We start from the raw sequence: 20752 nt of genomic DNA, 5'->3' as shown, positions 1-20752 counted from the left end.
AGTTTGGGGTTTGTTCTGTGTCTGGAGTGCATATCTGCTCGGCTTTCATGATGTTAGGGAAATTTTCTTCCAACAATTCTTCAGTCGTTTTTTTCTTTTTGTTCTGGAATACCAATCACTCATAAGTTATTCCTCTTGATGGTGTCCCACTTAAATCTTAGGCTTTCTTTAGATTTTGAGTTTGTTTTTTCTGACTGTCCTACTAGCAGACTAGTATTGACAGGTTTGTCTTCACCCTTACTTCCTGGGCCTTCCGTTTATTCAGATTTACTCATTGTCCTTTCAGTATATTATCCATTTCTGAAATCTTGGTATTAGTCTTCTGCATCTCTACTTTCAGTTTTTACATTGTCTCCAATTTCACATTTATTTTGCCAGTTTGTTCTTGTAGTATTTTCCTGAATTCTTTTAAAGTTGTTTCTGTGTTCTCCTCTCAGTCTGTCAGAAGTACTTAAATGTCCTTCTATTTCAGGTAGTCCCAATACCTTTTCTTTTATGGAAACAATTTTTGGCTCTGCAATTTAATCACTTGTTTGAGTTCCTCTGTCTTGTTTCTTTGTGTTAACTGAAATTGTCTGCTGACTCCATATTGTGGTGTCATTGTATTTGTATTTAATTGTTGATGGTATGTTGGTGTATTCTTAGGCATTCATAACCTGCCTCCAGGTGAGTGTGATAGACAGTGGAAGTATGGGCACAGTTCCCTCTTAGATGCTCGCATAATGCAGTTTTGGGTGGGTTTTGGTAGAGTTGGCTGCTGTCTTGTCATTGATCAGGTGGTACAGAAGCTCTTTCTCACTGGGTGGGGCTGTAGGGCACATGGTTGTGGCAGACTGCATGGGTAAGGTTGTCTTCTGTGAGGTAGAGCAAGAAGGGAAGAAAAAAAAAGAAATCTCATAAGATAAAAAACACAACAGCAAAAAAAGAAGAAAGGTGAAAAAAACTGATAGCAGCAAGGGAAAAGAATATAATAATTAAAAAGAGAAAACAGTAAAGGAAAATAAAACAAGAGAAGATGAAAAGAGAAAATAAAGCACAATAAACAAAATAGGGCAAGGGAAGAAGAAAACAGTTGAGGATAGTAAAGAAAAAGCAAGAGAAACAATGAAGAGAAGGAGGAAGAGAAAAAAGAAAGGTGGAGAAAGAAAGGATAAACAATGAGAAGGGAAAGAATGAGAAAATGAAGGGAAAAAACACAGGGCTGGGGCCAGACTCTGCAAGGTGAAAACTAGCGGCAGGGTACTCAGTGTAGTTTGGTGCCGTCTGCCAGCCAAGTAGCTCATAAGGGAGGAAGAGGGAGAGGGTGGTGTGCCCGGCTGTAAATGGACTTCCTGTTGGCCTAGGTGTGTGGTGTCTATGATGAGAGGGTCTTTGTTCACAGAGGAATACTCTCCAGCCCAGCCGACAGCTGGGGGTAGGGTGCCTAGTTATGGGGTTTCATGCTTGTCCAAGGCTGGCCAAGGGACCACTTCTGCATGTTCTACTGATCTGAAGAGACAGGTGCCAGGGTGGAATGCTAGTTGCCCAACTCATAATAACATGACTCTGACCTCTGGCAGAGCAGGGCCATAAAGGGGACGGTGCAGGGCTTATGGAGGGCTGAGCGGGCAACTGGTCACCAGGGAAATGTGGGGAACGTGAGAGAATCTCACCTTTCTTGTCTCCCAGCTACTGGCATACATCCTTCCATGAGATATCCATCTGGATCCATTGCTGCTCGTAAAAGTTCAAGATGGCTGTGCCAGATCATGCCAGCCACAGTTCACCTGTCAACCTCTCTTGCTACCCCTGTTGAGCTTCTTCTCCCAGTCAGTATTCAGTCCACTTGTCTTTACTCATGTATGGTAATCTCAGGTTGTTCTCTGCTGCTTTGGTTCCAGGATTATCACCTATATCTGTTTTATTGGGTCTCTCTTGTCTTTGTTGTAGAGGGTCTGTGTAGTGTGTCTGCAAAATTTGTCATCCTGCTGGAAGTCCAGTGTGTTCCTTTTCATTACAGAACAGTAATCAGTGTTTTATATATACCACAGTTAGTATAACCATTCACTCAATGAAGGCATTCTGGTTTCCTTTTCTTGGCTATTATGGTTAAGGCTACAGTGAACATTGTATACAAGATTTTGTTCAAGCATAGTTTTTCGCTCTCTGGGATAAAAGCTCAGAAGTACAATTACTGGATTGTATGAAAATTGCAAGTTTAGTTTTATAAAAGCTACCAATTTGCTTTTGTGGAGCTGTTAAGTGCTATTGAGTTGGTTACAACTCATGGTATCCTATATAGGGTTTCCGAGGAGCAGCTGTTGAGTTTGAACTGCCGACCTTACAGTTCAAAGCGACCTTGTGGTCCAGCAGTTATCCCATAGCACCACACCAGGAGTCCATTCTCACTGTCTCTTCATCCTCACCATCACGAGCTTTGTCACTTTTTAGTGTAGTCATTCCGATAGGTGTGTGGTGATCTCATACTGATTTTAATTTGTTTTCTCCTAACAGGATCTCTGGTAGCATAGTGGTTACGAATCGGGCTGCGAACCTTAAGGTCAGCGGTTCAAAACTACCAGCCGCTCCGCGGGAGAAAGATGAGGCTTTCTACTCCCGTAAAGATTTACACCCTTGGAAACCCTGTTAAGGGTCGCTATGGGTCGGAACCGACTCGATGGCACTTAACAACAAACAACAACAATGTCTAATGAGGTTGAGCTTTTTAAAACTGCTTATCTGTATATTGTCAAGGAAATATCTATTCCTATCTTTTGATCATTTCTAGTTGGATTGTTTTTTAGTATTGAATTTTGAGAGTTTTCTGTAACTTCTAGATATCTTTATTAAATATGTAGTTGGCCAATATTTTCTCCCAGTGTGTAGCTTGTTTCATCCTTGTAACAGTCTTTTGTTCTTATTTTAATGAGATTCAGCTTAATCAGTTTTTTCTATTATGGGTTGTGCTTTTGGGGTGAAGTCTGAGACCTCTGTGTAGTGTTAAATCTTGAATGTTTTCTCCTTTTTTCGTCTGTGATGCATTTTGAGTTAATTTTTGCATAAGTGATGAAGTTTAGGTCAAGGTTCATTTTTGTCTTTGTCCAATTGTAACAGCACTATTTGTTGAAAAGGCTGTTCATGATGTTTTTCAGTTGATTCTCGATGACACCTAAATCATATCTAACCTCATTGCAGGATGACTTGCTTCTGAAAAACCTCTTCTTTCCCATGCATGTAAAGAAAAAAATACAGTGTAAGGGACTCCTGGTGTGGCGCTGTAGGATCAGCACTGGAGTGCGAACCACAAGGTCAACAGTTCAAAGCCACCAGCTGCTCCTCAGAAACCCTGTATAGGGTTGCTATGAGTCCGAACCAACTCAACAGCAACTACAAGGGTTAAAAGTTCAGGGTCTGTAGCCAGAGTTCTTGGGTTTGAAGACGAGTTCCGTTACTCACTAAGTATCTTAGGGACTTGAAACAACTGTTATGGTCACAGTTTTATGAGTTGGCGTTTTGGACCAGGCTCCACTGCACAATGGTTATGTGTCATGTCAGCTCGCAGACTGGCTCTAGGCTGCTTGTTAGGGACCAGAAAGGCTCTGTTGGGTTGCTCCACAAGATCTCTCCTCCTCTGGCAGGCTATCCTGTACATTGGTCAGAAATTAGAGCTGGGTGTCCCGACCCATGGAACATGGGAATTATACCACTGAACAGCTCTGTGAAAGAGCCTCCTCTCTTATTGCCACTGCACAATTCTTTCTTCTGTCACTTTAAAGAAGTTTAAGTTTATTTAAACAACAAGACACTTGACATGAGGGAAAAACTATCTAGGATTCATTTCTTTTTAGAGTAATTTACCCCTACTTGACTCTTGGTATGACGCTGTAGGATCACCACGGGAGTGCGAACCACAAGGTTGGCAGTTCAAACCCACCAGTTGGTCCTCGGGAACCCTATACAGAGTCACTATGAGTTGGAACCAACTTGGTGGCACTTAACAACAATAACAAAACATATATGGTATAATTTTTAAATAATTGTTTTCTTAGATTATGATAGTTTTTCTGGGTATGAAATAGCAGTGCATTTTTACTGCATAAATTTGGAAAATACAAATGAGAACCAAGAAAATTCCAACCACCCATAATATCCCCAAGAGATGTTTGTCTTCTTCATCTTTCTCTTATACATTGAGGCATGTATATGACAATAATATACGACAGGATTTTCCTCTGTTAGTAAAATTATAAAAATGTTTATTTTTCTCCTATTTTGGAAATTTACTCTGCCTCTAATTCTTCCTATTATAAAATAGCACTCTGGCGAACAGCCTTCTGATAAATCTTCTTGCCCCTATCTTTGATTAGTTTCTTCAGATAAATTTTGAACATGAACTTGCTCAGAAGATGTGTACATTTTTAAGGCCTTTGATACATTTTGCCAACATGTCTTCAATGAGCGTTTGAATATGCCTGTAACCTTGGTGCTGTATAGAGTATAAACTCTCACACAATAAGAGATAACATGCTCCGTATAGTTTCTGATACACTTTTCATTCAGTAATAACAAAGCTACTTTGGATGGCTAAACTGTTTACTATTCTGCCTACATCTTTATATTGAAATGCTCTATTATGTGTTTCTCTTCCTTGTATTTGATTTTGTTTAGGGGCTGCAGATCGTGCCCAAACTCCAACTATCAGCCATGTTCGTTCTTGGAGCAACATCCCATTTATTACGGTGCCCCTCAGTCGTACCCATGGCAAGTCTTTTGCCCACCGCAGTGAGCTGAAACATGCTAAGAGGATCGTGGTGAAACTCGGAAGTGCCGTGGTAACCCGAGGGGATGAATGTGGCCTGGCACTGGGGCGTCTGGCATCTATTGTAGAGCAGGTAATTGCCAAGATGAGAAATCCTGCTGAACTAAAACATTACAGGGTTTTAACATTGTTGGTGCAGCCTTTTGGACTTGCTAAAATCAAAAAATAATTTCACCCAATCTGGAAATCCCCCTTCCCCAGTGTAAATGCTGTAGGAGATGATGTCCCAGGATAAGGGTAGAGTGGTGTCATAGTTCACTTGGCCTTGGCTGTATGCTGTACAGTCAGTTCCAACTTCTAATGACCATGTATAGGGTTTCCGAGGCTGTAAATCTTTACAGAAGCAGAAAGCCTCTTCTTTCTGTGGAGCCACTGGTGGATTTGAACTGCTGACCTTGTGGCTAGCAGCCCAGCACATAACCCTCTACTTCACCAGGGCTCCTTTCCTTTCTTTAGTGATAAGGAGATATGGCTGCATAGTAGAATCCTCTGAAGAGCCTGGAGACGCCTGGGTGGTACATCAGACCAGTTAATAAGTATTTCTGGGAGGGAGCCCAAGTTGCTGTGGTTTTAAAGTTCCCCACATGATTTTAGTACATAGACACAGTTAAATGTCCTGATTAATGGGTGTAAATAGTGAGGTTTTTTTCTGTTCTGATGGGCTTTTTCTTTTTAAGTTAAATTACCCGATAATCAGGAAATCTTTGTAATGACAGCTGATGTTTACTTCACAAGTTTAGATATTAGAAAGGACTCACCAGACATCACCGAGCATGCACATGTGGGGTTCTCATTTAAGGGCAAAGGATACAGTGCCACAGGAGAGAGTGTAAGTGAGCCATCCTGTGAGCAGGCGTGCAGGATCCTTCTTCACACAGGAGCCACACTGTCTCCAGATTGCGATGGGGAACTTGGGCTTCGGGAGCACTCAGTGCAGAATTTCCCAGGAGGTTTTTATGTAGTCAAGTCAGGCTATCAGTAACGAATGTGGGAGTCAGCTGGGGGATTTGGGCTTTAAACATCACATCATAATCTCACTGCCTTTGCTTTGGGCGAGAGCAAGGATCAGAAAAGCAAACCTTTTCTGAAAAGGACCAGATAGTAAATATTTTAGACTTTTTTAGACATGTTGTCTGTTAAGCAGAAATGGACAACAATCTAAACAAAACCAGAGTTCATTCTAACAAAACTTTATTTACAAAACCAGATGGTAGACCATATTTTACCTTGGAGTGATAGTTTGCTAGTCAAAAGCATAAAAACCAAGCATCCCAGGCATCCCCAGAGATAGTCAGCTCTATCTTCCATAACTATATTTCAGGTTTTAAAAAACAGCTTTCCTAAGGATTTGATATTGGGAAAGTGATAACCTGAAATGTGGTGAAATTTTCTTATATTTTCTGTAGTAAGCAATTATTATCAAAGTCTGCCAATTCAATTTGACAAATTTGGTGATCATCAACAACTCATAAAAATAGACGGCTGGAATTATGTAGCTCCCTTATTGGGCATGTAAGAACCCCTAATGATACTGTAGGATAAGCACAGGCTTGTTATCCACAGGGTCCACAGTTCTATTCCACCAGCTACTCCACAAGAGAAAGATGAGGCTTTCTGCTTCTGTAAAGATTTACAGCCTCAGAATCCCTATACATGGTCGCTATGAGGCAAAATGGATTTGATGGCGGTGGGTGAGTTATTGGACACGTACAAGGCCACCTAGTTAGAATTCTAGCAAAAAAATATATCAAGCCTCTCTGTCTAACAGCAGTTTACAGGAAATATGGAGAGCATGATTAATCACCAAAATCCAGACTGGGAAACTCCAGAGAGTAAGCAAATTTCTTTAATTACATATTTAAAAAAAAAAAAAAATTGCAAGGATTATTAGAGACACTTGGTTAGTGCATTGTGTATCTTTGTCCTTGGTATTTTTCAGTTAAATGCTAAGTACTTTATACTTCAAGTAAGAGAAAGGCAATGTGAACACTGACTCATATTTGCTACTAAGGAATTATTCAACTTTTTTTAGATATTGGTCTCATGAATATATGCCTGTACATGTGCATTCCCTGCCTTTTAGAGATTCCTCATGAAACATTTATAGACGATATGATCTGCCTAGGTGGCACAGATGATTAAGTTCTCTGCTATTAGTCAGAGATCGGCGGTTCTGACTCTCCCAGAGATACCTCAGAAAACAAGCCTGAAAATCAGTTTCTGAAAGGGCGTAGCCTTACAAACCCTGTGGGGCAGTTCTAGTCAGCACACGTGGGGTCACCTTGAGTCAGAATCAACTTGACAGCAACTAATAACATGTGATATGACTGGGGTGTGGGGTGTACTTTAAAACAATGATGGAGGTCAAGAGAGAGGTTACATTGGAAAGTGAGATCTGTCCATGATAGTTGTTGAAGGGTTATAGGTGCGTGATGGTTAATGATCATTTTGCACAAGTTTCTGTGGTAAAAGTTGTGAGATTTTGTGGTTAAATCATGGCTTGTCACAGCTGTAATCAGGTTCAGGCATCAGTAGACAAGTTGGAAACACTTACTCTCTGGGTATATTAAGTCTTTGCTTCCTTCATGTGAATCTGTCCAACAGAGGAATCCAAATGACCAGAACTGACTCCAGACAAAGAGTAGAACGGGAGCAATGTCTATCCCTAATTTAGGCAAAGGAAACCCATAGGTTGTTAAGTGCTGTTGAGTTGGTTCTGACTCATAGAGACCCTAAAGGGTTTCCAAAGAGTGGCTGGTGGGTTTGAACCACCGGCCTTGGTGTTAGCAGTCCAGTGCTACTCCTACATCACCACACAACAACCTCCTCTACTAAGATTACATTGTAGTTTTTCCCTTCAGACTTCGGTTCTGGAGTTTATTTCATGGAGCAGCTAGACCTGAATTGCACAGACACCTAAGATACCATCAAGTCCTTTGATCCTAAACCTGACTACAGACTTGAATGCCCTTGTTAAGAACTTTGGGTTTGTGCCTGCCACCTACTAAACAGATTTAAGGCAAAAAAGTAGGATTTTTTATTCAACAATCTATGTGGTTCTTACAGGACCAGCCAAGCAAGGTGGGTCCACAAACCTGCCTTTGGGATCCACTTCACAATGAGCTCAAATATGCCAAAGATCATGGAGATGGCTGAGAACTGGGCAACATTTGGTTCTGTTATGTATAACGTCTCCATGAGTGTGAGCCAACTTGGCAGCAACACTAGTCTACCCTACTTGGGTCTCTAATGAAGAAAGAGGGAGGCATAGAGCAACTTGTGTGCCTTTTCCTTCCTCAACGTCAGGTGTCAGTGCTGCAGAACCAGGGGCGAGAGATGATGCTGGTGACCAGTGGAGCAGTAGCCTTTGGCAAGCAACGCTTGCGCCATGAGATCCTTCTGTCTCAGAGTGTGCGTCAGGCCCTGCACTCAGGGCAGAACCAGCTGAAGGAGATGGTGAGTGCTGCTTTCCCCATGCCCTGTGACAGGGGTCTTCAGGCTCCCTTCCCTGATCCTCAATCCCAACCATACCTGATTTGATTCTGTCTTACAGTCAATTCCAGTCTTAGAGGCCCGAGCTTGCGCAGCCGCTGGACAGAGTGGGCTTATGGCCTTGTATGAGGCCATGTTTACCCAGTACAGCATCTGTGCTGCCCAGGTGAGAAGCTGGGCTTAATGGGGGGTGGTATGGGGGCGGTGGGGCCAGAGAGTGAATTCCATAAGCGATCAGACTATGAGCAGGATTCTGGATCCAGACTGCCAGAATACAATCTTGCCTTCACTAGTTGCACTTGCCACTAGACCTTCATATAATAGATACCTATTGAGTATTGAGGAGTCCTGGTGTGGCGCTGTGGGTTAACACGCTGGACTGCAAAGTCGGTTTGATCCGCAAGGTTGGCGGTTCAAACTCACCAGTTGTTCCTTGGAAACTCTCTATACAGGGTTGCTATGGGTCGAAACTAACTCGACAGCACTCAACAACAGCAACAACATTGAGTATTGAAGGAAAAGAGGAATGCTGATGTAATTGGTTTGTTTTTCATTCATTCAATAAATATTTATTGAGCACCTATAGTATACCAAACAGTACATTAGGTATCAAGGATAGTGTGGCAAACAAATCAGACATGGTCTCTGTTCTCCCCGAACTTACACATTTTTAGTAATGACCCTGAAAGTTCTGGAACCTTGGTTCTAAATATTCTTTTCTTCATTGTGAATTAAGTAAAGGTTTACAGAGCAGATCATCAAATCATCTATGCAACCAAACACCATTTAAAAACATCTAAATATCAGTCATTTCATAGTAGAACTAAAGACGCTTAACTTCTGTTTCTTCATTTTCTCGATTGTCATCACAATGCTGCTTTGGTATTGTACCAGGTGTCCTGGAGTAATAGGTTAAAACAAAAACAGAGAGCCATGAATTTGTTCCAATATTATTGTGATGCCCCCTCTCTGTGATGTGAGGTTTTCTGTGTCTGTACAGATGCATAGAATCTAGACCTTTATTCGCTCTTTTTTCCTACCAGCTATCTCTTCTTCACAGCCCAGTCTTTAGTTTTTTAAAAAATGTTTAGAACCAGGGAAGGAAGTTTAGGTCCAGACTTTGCTTTTGTTTTGTTCCCTAACCCTCCCCAGGACAGGGCTTTTTGAGGACTTTTGGTGTGGGACTTCTTAAAAATTATTATTATAGTAGCATTAAACATTTCTGTTATTATGGATGAATAAGAGCTCTGCGCCCAACACTTTTTCCACAAGCACCAATCCATGGGCCTCTCACACACGAGCCCTTCCTGGGTGCTTTGATCTACAGGAAATCTCTGCCCTTTGCACCTTTTCCTTAAGTTCTTTATTTTCTTTAGGGATCCTACATAGAAGCCGTTATTAGTAGCTTTTGTAAATCCCAAGTGAGTTGTTTAAACAAGTGTAACCATTTAGATTTTTTTTCTATATAGAACTGAAACACATTTTTCTGTCTTGAAGCTTTGTCTCTTACTTTTGTGGCCAGATCCCTATCCCTTGCTGATTAAAAGGTATGTTCACTGGACCTTTAGACCTCTTGCCTGCCTTTCTGGCAAAGATGTGTTTGCTTTTACTGTTGGACTTTTCACACATCATGACTAGAATCTATATGTTCAGCTTTGCCCTAGTCCTATTTCCTGTGAACTAAATTTGTTTTAAAAGAAGCCCATGGCCTTGTTTAAGAAAAATGGGCCCCGTTTCATCTTCCCCTAAACCGCCAACATTTATTCTCCATCCCAGCATCTAGTACGGGGCCCAGCAACTCATAGTTACTTAACAAATTTTTTATCAAATGAGTGAGTGGATTGGTTCCTTCAGTCTTGTTACGTCTGTCTTCCTTACCCACATTTTCTGTTATTTAAGGTTGCTGGACTTTCTTTCTTAATAATGCTGTTTTCCTTTCAGTCCCCATAACCAGACTCTAGTTCAGCCCTTGGCCACACCCACTTTTACTATCTGTTCTTGACCGTCTCTCTTCAGCCTGTTCTATAAGCAAGAACCCTTTCCTTAAGCTTATCAGAGAGATAACATTAAAGCTTTATTCATCAGTTTTAGGAATTTGTACCATTTAGGTTTTTGCTAAGGAGCTCTGGTAGCATAGTGGTTACAAGTTGGGTGGGTTCCTAACCTCAAGGTCAGCAGTTCAAAACTACCAGTCATTCTGTGGGAAAAAGATGAGGGCTTTCTGCTACCATGAAGATTTACAGCCTTGGAAACCCTATACAGGGTCATTATGGGTCGAAACCAACTCCATGGCATCCCACCATCAGCCATCAGTTTTTTACTATCCCCATGTATTCTCTCCTGCTAAACAAAAAAAACATACTTTTTTTTTTTTTTTTGGTCTGCAAATGTTAGTACTTTTTGTTTTTTTAGTGTTTTATTGTGAATTATATGATTGTTTACATGGGAGAACATTAGTTTTACATTCATCCTATCGTATATCGTTTCATTGCTATGGTTACAGTCCCCTCCATGCATCACCAACCAACCAAAGGGTCTGCAAGCCTGCTCCCTGGTCATCAGCACACAGCCCCTCTCCCTCTCTGGGTCTAAAGTCCCCAGCTGCTCCATCTCTCTACGTCATCGTCTCTGCCTCCATCTCTGGCGTCACTGCTTCTCTTGGTAGGGTCCCGCTCTCTGCTCTTCTCTCTTGATGGTCCCAGGGACCACCGCTCCTAGACTGCAAAGTTAATCACTTTTCAAAGTTAGCCCCGCCTTGCTACAAAATGTCTACCTTTACATTTCCAACCCTCACAATCAGTCCTGATAACAATTATTCACTATTATATCATAAGAGACCTATCCACATCTCCTTTCATCAGCCCCTTCTATACAGATTGGCTACTACTCTTTGGAGATTCCACTTCCTCCATGCCCTCTGGATCTAGGTTCCCTCTTGAAAGCTAGTCACTTCTTGCCTTTGTATTCCCCCCACTTTGGATAGCCAATGTCCCAAGTTGCCCATCCCTGTCTACTCTGTGTTGGAGGGGTTGGGAATGATCCTTGCTGTAAAGATTTGTTCCCTCTTTTGAGCTACTGCATCCATAGGTGTAGGTCAAGTTCACCAAATTGTATCAGATTACTCTTTTTTTCCCTCTTCTTTCTTCTTCTAGATGAGCTCTGATCATCCAGTCATTGAAGCCAGGTCAAGTGGGTATTATGTGCAAGTATGGGTGTTCTTGTGCATATGCCCTCTCTTCTTATCAGGTGGACACTTCACTCTCCACTCTAATCCTCTGTAGCTGTGTCACTGACTCTGGGTCCAAGAGTCCCCAGGTCTTGCCACACTGCTGGCCAACCAGGTTTCAACCAGGTTCACAGGAGTCTATTGGACGTTGTAGGGCTTAGCTCACAGCTCATTGCTGTTTTTCTCTCACTTAACCCTTATCGGTGACGAACGTGGTCACCAATCAGAGCTTGTATTCCCATTGAGTCTTAGTCTTGGAAGGGGGTTTGCTCTGAGGGGACCCTACCACTTGCCTTGATGTCTCCTTGCTTGGGCAAGCAACTTGCTTGTTCTTGTAGTAATCAGTCAGTCTACCTATATTGTTTTGTAATTTTCCTGTTGGTCTTTCTTTCAAGAAGTATCTTCTGTTCTTCTAGCTACTCTAGGCTGGTCTGCCCATCCTTTCAAGTGGAAATTTCCCACCTCTGAAGATTCTGGATGCTGTTTAGGATTCCACCTGTAGTCTTATGTAATGCAGAGGCTCCACAGGAAGCCTCCTTCACTGGGTACATTGTAGCCCCATTTTAAGTATTCCAATCAGTTATAGGCAGAAGACGGACCTACAAACTTTCTATGGTGATATTTCTGGCTATTTCCTTCTCTCCCCCTTTAGTGTCTTTTATAATGGTATGCAAGGGAAACCAAGATTCAAAAGACGGCCAAGCATCTATCTTAACATTATTTCCCCCCTTTTGCCCATTCCAACCATGTCTCAATCCCTGTATCCCAGAGTCCTGTTGTTCCAAGATTGTGCATACATCATCATTTACCTGTCCCACTTAGCCCATGCAAACCTGCCTAATTGTTCTTTCATCTGCTTTGTTCTTCTATTCCCCTCCCCGTTCTTATATATTGCTCCCTCCCAGCATCCAAACTATCCTGTGTCTGTTCCCTGCTTTGTGCTCCACCTTCCCCTCCCTCCCCTCACCCTACCCCCCACATCCCTATAACCAGAAAGAATTCCCCCCCCTCCGATTAGTATGGTCCTATGCAGTATTTCTCCTTTTGTGACTGACTAATTTCACTCAACATAATGTCCTCAGGGTTCATCCATGTTATGTGGTGGCTTGCAGCTTCCTTGTTATTTTTCAAGGTAAAATAATATTCCATTGTGTGTATGTACCACAGTTTGTTTATGGGCACTTTGGCTGTCTCCATCTTTTTGCTATTGTAAATAGTGCTGCTATGAACATTGGTGTGCATCTATCTACTCGTGTTATGTCTTGTATTTCTTGTGGATAAATACCAAGTAGGGGAATTGCTGGATCATAATAAGGTATTTCTATTTCCAGCCTTCTGAGGAAGCGCCATATTGCTTTCCAAGGAGGTTGGACCATTTTGCAATCCCACCAGCAATGTAAAAGTGTCCCAGTCTCTCCACGTCCCCGCCAACATTTATTGTCCTCTCCTTTTTTGATGTTTGCTGATGATCTACCCTGTAAACTTTCACTCAATCCACAATAAAAAACCTTAAAAAAAAAAAAAAAGTCTTGAACATCCTTAAATCTTCCAGGTGATTTTGAAAATTAAAACAAGGAAAAAAATTTTTTAGTTCTAAAATAATTGGATGAGCATCCAAAGATGTATATTCCATTTCTATCTATGTAGAGTCCCAGAAGCCTACAGTTTGACCCCCTTACTGTTAACATCTTTTGTATGCTGTACCCATGTGGGAAATTTATCACTTACTCCCTAGCATTTTGGGCCTGTTGAATTTGTTTTAGATTTTGGTGACCAATCTGGATTTCCATGATGAGCAGAAGCGTCAGAACCTCAATGGGACACTTCATGAGCTCCTTCGAATGAACATCGTCCCAATTATCAACACAAACGATGCTGTTGTCCCCCCAGCTGAGCCCAATAGTGACCTCCAGGGGGTAAATGTGGGTAAAGTATGCCTACGGGTTGAGCATGCTGGATGTACTAACACCACGCAGAGCTGCATGTGCTAACTAACACCAGAGAGATGCAGGCATCACGCATGGAGATGAGGTGCAGGGGGGAGGGGGTGGTTGCACTTTGAGGGGTGAGCTAATTCTTTAGGGTGGTGCTGCTGTGAGCTTGGCTTTGTGTTTGGAAAAGGGGTTGCAGGACATTATGTTTAGGAGGTAGCCGGGACCTAAAAGTGCTGCCATTCACATACTCAGTCACTGGTTTTGTCTGCTGGAGTCTACCTAAGGGCTTCTGTGAATTTCTGTTTGAACTGTTTAGCTCACTTAAGACTTTTTAACCCGTATTGCAGGTCATTAGTGTTAAAGATAATGATAGCCTGGCTGCCCGTCTGGCCGTGGAAATGAAAACTGACCTCTTGATTGTTCTTTCCGACGTAGAAGGTATGTGTATGTGTTGGTTTATGAGTTTCCCTCCTTATTTCAATCCTTGGTGTTCTTGTGCCATGGAGTCAGGGCCTGTGTTGAGTTTCCGAGGAGTGGCTGATGGGTTTGAACTGCTCACCTTGTGGTTAGCAGTCAAGTGCTTATCCTACAGCACTACACCAGGACTAGAAATTTTTTTTTTTACTGTGGACCATTATTTATTTTTCAGATATACAGTCTGACAAAGGGTGTTATGACTCAAAAGAGTGTAAGGGAGTTTAGGAGATAGTTTGAATGCTGAAACATTATTTCTAGGCACTTTTGAAGTGCCATTGAGTCGGTTCTGACCCTTAGCGACCCTGTAAAGGGTTTCCGAGGAGCAGCTGGTGAGCTTGAACCGCTGACCTTGCAGTTCAAATGGCTTTGCAGTCTGACGCATTAACCTACAGCGCCATACCAGGACTCCGTTGTATGGCTAGACTACGTCTTATTTACTCATTCATCAGCTGGGGATCCTTCAGGTCATTTATTTCTACATGGACCTGTGTTTTTATTTCACCTGTTGCTAGCATTGTGTTAGCCTTTTGAGGACTGCATGGCTGGTTTCCCACCGTCAGTGTCTGAGGGTTCCGTATTCTCTACATCTTACCCACGCTGAATATTAATTGCTTGCCTCTTTAAATGTTAGCCATCCTCACGAGAGGCTAATAACATTTCATTGTGGTTTGGATCACATTTGTTTTTAATGTAAGTCATGGGACGTATTTGTAATTGAGTCACTACAGACAACCCTATGTGGCCAGGATTGGCATGGGACTACCGACCACAAGGTCAGCAGTTCAAGCCCACCAGCTGCTCCTTGGAACTGCTATAGGAGATTGCTGTGAGTTGGAACTGACTCAACAGCACTTAACAATGCTCTGCTACTGTGTTCTTCTCTGTGTTCACTTCCTCATATTGGGACCCCACTAGGCTTCCCCCTTGATTCTTTTTTTTTAACTTATTATTGTAATTTGGGTGAAAGTTTCCCCAGAAAATTGGTTCTCTGTTTGGTAACTCATACATGTTTTGATTTGTGGCATTGATTGTAATCCCCACAGTGTAATAGCTCTCTTTCCACTGCCGCCTTGTGTTTATCATTTCTGTTCATCCTTCCTAACTTCTGAACATTACCACTGGGCAAATGCTGTTTTTTTTTTTTTTTTTTTTTTTATCTCAGGTGGTTTGTTTGTCTTGAGGAATAACCTGTTTGTTGTCTGGATGGAAGTTGAGCTGCTGGGGGTGGGGGGGTGAGTTCTAGACTTGAAGAGTGTCTGAGAGTCATAGTCTCAGCTGTCTCCATCAGACAAGTCCACTGAACTTTTTCATGATTTTGAGTTTTGTTCCATATTTTTCTCCCCCTCTGTCCTGGACCTCCTGTTGTAATCCTTTCACTATGGTAGTCATCTAGGTCTTCCAGTCTCAGGGTCCTAGAACCTGAGGTTCACATGGTCCATAAGCTTTTTGGATTCATTGTTTTCATGCATCTTTGGTTTTCTGTCTCCTTTACTCTGATTCAAGTTGGCTGTATTCACTCTTCTTACTTTCTTAAGCTTTTCCATGTCACAGTTCTACTTCAAAGAGCATGATTGTTGATGTTAAGTGCCGTCAAGTCTGTTCTGATTCATGGTGTCTCTGTATAGGGTTTCCAAGGAGTGGTTGGTGGATTGGAACTGTTGGTCTTTCAGTTAAAGCAGTCTAGTGCCTATCCTACAGTGCCACGCTATGTTCAAAATAGGCTAAACTTCCAGGATTTGAAAAGCTCCCCATTATATTCCCAGGAGGTCAGAAAAATCCAGCCCACACCCAAGGCAGGTAGCTTTATAGAACTTGTTTTCTATTTTGTACTCCGGCATGAAGAAGGAAGGACAGTGAGGTGCCCAGATACAGCAGGGGCAGATGTGAATGAATGTATGTCTTCTGTGCATGTGGAAAATCGAGATGCCACACCTTTATTTCAGTATCTTTACCTGTAAAAAGGAGTCCTGGGGTGGCACTGCAGGTTAATGCGCTGGACTGCAAAGTCGTTTGAACCACAAGGTCGGCAGTTCAAGCTCACCAGTCACTCCTCAGAAACCCTGTACAGGGTTGCTATGGGTTGGAACCATCTCACTGGTACTTACTAACATCATTGACAGCCTGTAAAAAGCCTTAGTCCTATGTTTACACACTGCAATCTGAAGTTTCAGAATAGGAACCACTTAGTTGAGGTGAGTGAGCCCCCTGAAGAAGAAGGCATTTCATTTCAGTACACAAATTTTACTGGATTTCTACACTGTGCCAATAATTGTGCTAAGAGCTTTGCAAATGCCCCTTTTTAAATCCTTGGGGCATCTCTGCAAAGTAGATACACTAGCCCAGTTATACAAATAAATTCACTTAGTTCAGATCAGCTAAATGGTAGGTGCTGAGTCATATAGCAAGTGCATGACATAGGCTCTTTTCATATTTAAACCTGTCTCATTTTAAAACACTCCTTTTCTCCTCTATTGCCCCAAACAAGGGAAAGGATGTGATACAAAGAGACCCACTTGTAAAAGCCAATGTGAAACACACTCTAGTAAATCCAAGTTTTCAGAGTGGCTTCAAACACCAAAATTGGTCATTGGGAGGTTTGTGCTATATGTTCTAGGTGGATTTGAAAAGCTGCTAAAAGTGAAAAAAAGCAATAGGCAAAATACCAGAATGCTGGGAATCCCTGGATGTCTCTGGAGAAGTTCTGAGTTGTTGATACAGTACCTGTATGAAATTGAAACAGCCTCAGAAGTCAAGGTTATGATCTCATAGCATTGAAGCTTCTAGGGATGACCCAACCCACAGTCCTAGAAGAGTTGTGGGGTACTGGGTTGAGGTAGACAGATAGTGTGTGAGGTTACTCTTGCTCTCCCTGTAATTACTGATCTTTGTTGGTGCTGCTTTGTTCTAGATGGAGCACCAATTTCTTCTCTCCCCAAGAGAGGTTGTGTACAGCAAAGTTGTATTGAAGATTTAGAATAATGGAGGGGATAGATGTGTTATAGCACAGGACACACAACAACCAAGTATAGGACATCCCTGCCCAAAATATTCGTCAGGCAGCCCCCAACCGCATGAAGTATATCCCTGTGTGGGTCTCATTAGGTCTTCTCCACATTTCTTCGAGCCTCTCCTCCCCCACTTCTCTTCTCCAAAGGCTCCAACGTGGTCTTTTTCTAAGTGGAATTGTGAGTTTTTCATCTTGAATTGCATGCACGGAACACTTCATGTTAACTCTATTTTCTGTCACTCTACTCTGTTTTAAAAGAGACATATTCTTTATGGCAGTAAATCCAGACTAAATGCCAAGAGTCATGAGTTCTGTGGACTCAGCATAACCTTCATGGACACTCGTTCATAAAATGGGGAGTCAAAGGGTACTGTGAGTTAATGAGTACCTGTCTCACATTTCATCTTTCCTGGAAATAGTCCCATTATCCCGTATATGGCTGCTTCACTGTTTCTGCAGTGGATCCTGTTCTTTTTCAATCCTGGAGACTATGGGGCAAGGATGTAGTCAGGGAAAACATACATCTGTGAAACTAGGTTACATAAGTGTGTGAGGGGAGCTGGTCTAGAGATGGGATTTCTTTGTTTGTTTGTTTTTAGTGTGGGTGAACTCCACCTACCCCTGTTCTCGTCTCTGCTTAGAACTGTTGGTACAGCCGAATTCAGCTGGGGAGGAAAGTGTAGGGTGGTCCTTAGGGGCTGAGTAGATCTGGCTTTGGGACACACTCCCTTCTCTCCGAGCTGCCCCACTGACTCTCATCTTCTTTTTAGGCCTCTTTGACATGCCCCCAGGGTCAGATGATGCTAAACTCATTGATACCTTTTATCCTGGAGATCAGCAGTCGGTGACATTTGGAACCAAGTCTAGAGTGGGACTGGGTGGCATGGAAGCCAAGGTAAGAAAAGAACCAGGTGCCCTAACTGACTGTAGCCCAAACACTACTGTGTCCCTTTTATTTGTATAATTGTCTGGGGGTTAGTGATTCAGATAGAGGCACACATAAATAATGTATATTATCTGAATACAGATGAAAGAGCCCTGGTGGCACAGTGGGCTAAACATTGGGCTGCTGGGTCGGCAGTTCAAATTGATCAGCTGCTCCCTGGGAGAAAGATGAGACTGTCTGCTCTGTAAAGGTTTGCAGTCTCAGAGCCCCTAAGGAGCACTTGTACCCTGTTTGTCCTCCAGGGCCGCTGTGAGCTGAAATTCAGGACTCAGTGGCAGTGGGTCTGGGAAATACAGGGTTGATGAATATTATACAGGTGTACTCTAGTCATTAATAAATGCTGTGTTCATATTGTGGACTCCGTAGGGTAAGGCCTGTATACATTTCATAATTTGTAAATTCTGTCGTGTTATTATCAGGTCAAATATTTCTTAGTAGAATTTTTCAAAAATTCTCCCTGGTAATTGTTCCAGAAAGGTGTATCTTTAAGGTACAGCATCGTAAGTACCCCTGGCAGAGATGAGAACTCCAAAAAGGGGTCATGGGGGCAAGGCAGGCAGCAAGCACAAAGGAGATAAGAGGACAGGTCCAGAAAAGGACACTCCTAACAGCTCTGTTTAACCAACCTAAACCTACTCAGAATCAGAGTCAGTCAAAACCTGACCTGCTTCTAAGACAAAATATAATAAGGAAGATGTCAAAGTTAGGAGTCCCAGTACTAGTATTGTGGGCCCCAGAGAGTCTGGAAGAGCACATGCTGAAAATTCCGGAGGGGCTGGCTTGTCTTTAGGCAACACAGGCATGGTTGGACTGTGCATTGGAAGAAAAGAATGTAACCTGACCATGTTTTCTGAGCTTTGAAGCTATCAAAAGCTTTGCTTATCTACCTAAATTGCCCAATATCTTATGTCTTTGTGAAGGTTGAAAGTATAGGTGACTAGACCATACAGGGAGCTGAGTCTCATTTTTAGATCTGACCTCTCTAGGTGAATGCGGCGCTCTGGGCTTTGAAGGGTGGCACTTCTGTTGTTATTGCCAACGGAACCCACCCAAAGGTGTCTGGGCATGTCATCACAGACATTGTGGAAGGAAAGAAAGTTGGCACCTTCTTTTCAGAAGTAAAACCTGCAGGTAAGTAGGTCTCCATAAGGCCCCACAACCTCGGGCATCCATGGCTAGTGACACCACAGTTGAGATGCAACTGAAGACTCAGCTCTCACTTTGGGAATAGAGATCACAAAATCCATGTGTTAATGTGATGAAAATATGACAGAGCTTTTGAATATTATTTGCAAAATTGGATTTTGCTGTGCTGTGGTGAAATTCTATCTAACTTGTCTAGCTAAGGTCTCTTGTCCTCTCCCAAATCACTGAGCTAAGGAGCATAAGCTTTCATTTTCTCAGGAAACATTTGCTAGGTCCATGCTGTATGCTAGATACTAATTATTGCAAAGGTGCATGAGATACTTTTTAAATTATTATTTATAGTAACTGTACTGTAGCCCATTGTCTGAATTTTTATTATGAATTGAGTGAAGGTTTGCAGAGCAGATCATCAGTTTTACATACAACAAATCATCCTTTTTTTCATCACAATGATTGTAGTCCCCTCCATGTAACTAACAAAAGCTATCCTACTTCCTCTCTCTGGTTCTTTACATTCCACCCTTCTGACTTTGTCCTTAGGTAAAAGTTGCTGTTTTTATCGTGAATGGTTGACCATTCCATGTTGAACATACCTTACTAGTATTGTTGTCCCTACTCCATACCTAACTGCCGCTGGCCTGACATTTGGGCCACAAAGGGCAAATTCCCTTCCAGACCTGAAGGATGACCAAGGGCCATAGTTTCAGATTCCTCCAATCTCTAACCAGTAAGCCCAGTCTTTTTATGATTTTGAATTTCGTTTCATATTTTCTCCCACTCTGGGGTCAATGGTGTTTGTGCTCTCAGGTGTTCATGATGGACAGAATTGTCTTATCCTCCCCCTTCAGAAATGCAAGTAAAGTTTAAAAGAGAAGCCAAAGTGGTATTGAAGAGAGCTGTAGAAACTGTAAAGTGTATTGTTGGCCCCAGAAATACCAGAAGCGATGTGTACACCTAAGTTATTCTTTGTTGTTTCGCTGGTCAAAGTGACCTCCGTATATGTGAAGCAAGCATCCCATGACATGAGCATTCCTTCTGTGTGCATGACAGTGAGCTTGTGCATGTGCTGGGATCAGGAGGAAGAACTAAGGTCTGACGTTTGCAAATTCACAGGTCCTAACATCGAGCAGCAGGGGGAGATGGCTCGATCTGGAGGAAGGCTGTTGGCCACTTTGGAACCTGAGCAGGTAATAACTGTCTCCCGTGGTTGTACTATAGTTTTCAGATTGAGTCATGCTGTACGGGCAGATCCATTGTAAGCAGTTTCGTGAAACAGCCCCGCCTGCCAACTCCACCTTATTCTTCCTTGGTGTTCCACAGTTATCCTGAGTCACAAGTCTGATTTGAATACACTATACCTTTGTCCTTTTGTTAAATTTTATTTTCCCTTTGTCTTTGGTTGGCCAAGGCCTGCTTGCTTATCAAGATGTGATGCCAATAATGAACTTAAGATTGATTGGTCTGTGCTAGGGAAACTTTGGCCTAAGGAAGGAGAAGAGAATCTAAAGTAGCCACAGCAGAGAAAGGAAAGAAAAGGAGAAGCCTAGCTTTTCTTTCTCAAGCCATTTTCTTCTACTCCTTCAGTAATCCCCACACAATTGGCCAGATTTCCCCTAAGCCAACAACTGGGTATGCTTGGTGTCTGCTCAGGTGGTCAAGACTGGACAGTGTCTCTTGATTGTGATCAAGACTGGGTTTTGTCTTTTGATGGTCTTTAAATAATCCT

The 20752-nt window shown here is 42.4% G+C and overlaps 1 protein-coding gene across 2 annotated transcripts in view; it reads left to right on the top strand.

Annotated features, from left to right (window-relative positions):
• ALDH18A1 (aldehyde dehydrogenase 18 family, member A1) overlaps window positions 1-20752 on the top strand; it is a 42356-nt gene that overhangs the window by 5935 nt on the left and 15669 nt on the right. Inside the window, exons 2-9 of one of the 2 annotated variants that reach the window (XM_006831180.1) lie at window positions 4657-4871; window positions 8105-8254; window positions 8352-8456; window positions 13280-13432; window positions 13798-13888; window positions 17705-17829; window positions 18867-19011; window positions 20140-20213. In XM_006831180.1, the coding sequence (XP_006831243.1) occupies window positions 4657-4871; window positions 8105-8254; window positions 8352-8456; window positions 13280-13432; window positions 13798-13888; window positions 17705-17829; window positions 18867-19011; window positions 20140-20213 (1058 nt within the window). Of the gene's footprint in view, window positions 1-4656; window positions 4872-8104; window positions 8255-8351; window positions 8457-13279; window positions 13439-13797; window positions 13889-17704; window positions 17830-18866; window positions 19012-20139; window positions 20214-20752 lie in introns of both variants that reach the window. The other variant, XM_006831179.1, reaches the window with a different exon arrangement.

The sequence above is a fragment of the Chrysochloris asiatica genome, unplaced genomic scaffold (genome assembly GCF_000296735.1).
Source record: "Chrysochloris asiatica unplaced genomic scaffold, ChrAsi1.0 scaffold00003, whole genome shotgun sequence".
In the NCBI taxonomy this organism is placed as follows: Eukaryota; Metazoa; Chordata; class Mammalia; order Afrosoricida; family Chrysochloridae; genus Chrysochloris; species Chrysochloris asiatica.
The sequence above is the reverse complement of the archived record's forward strand: the minus strand, read 5'-3'. Positions and strand labels throughout refer to the sequence as shown.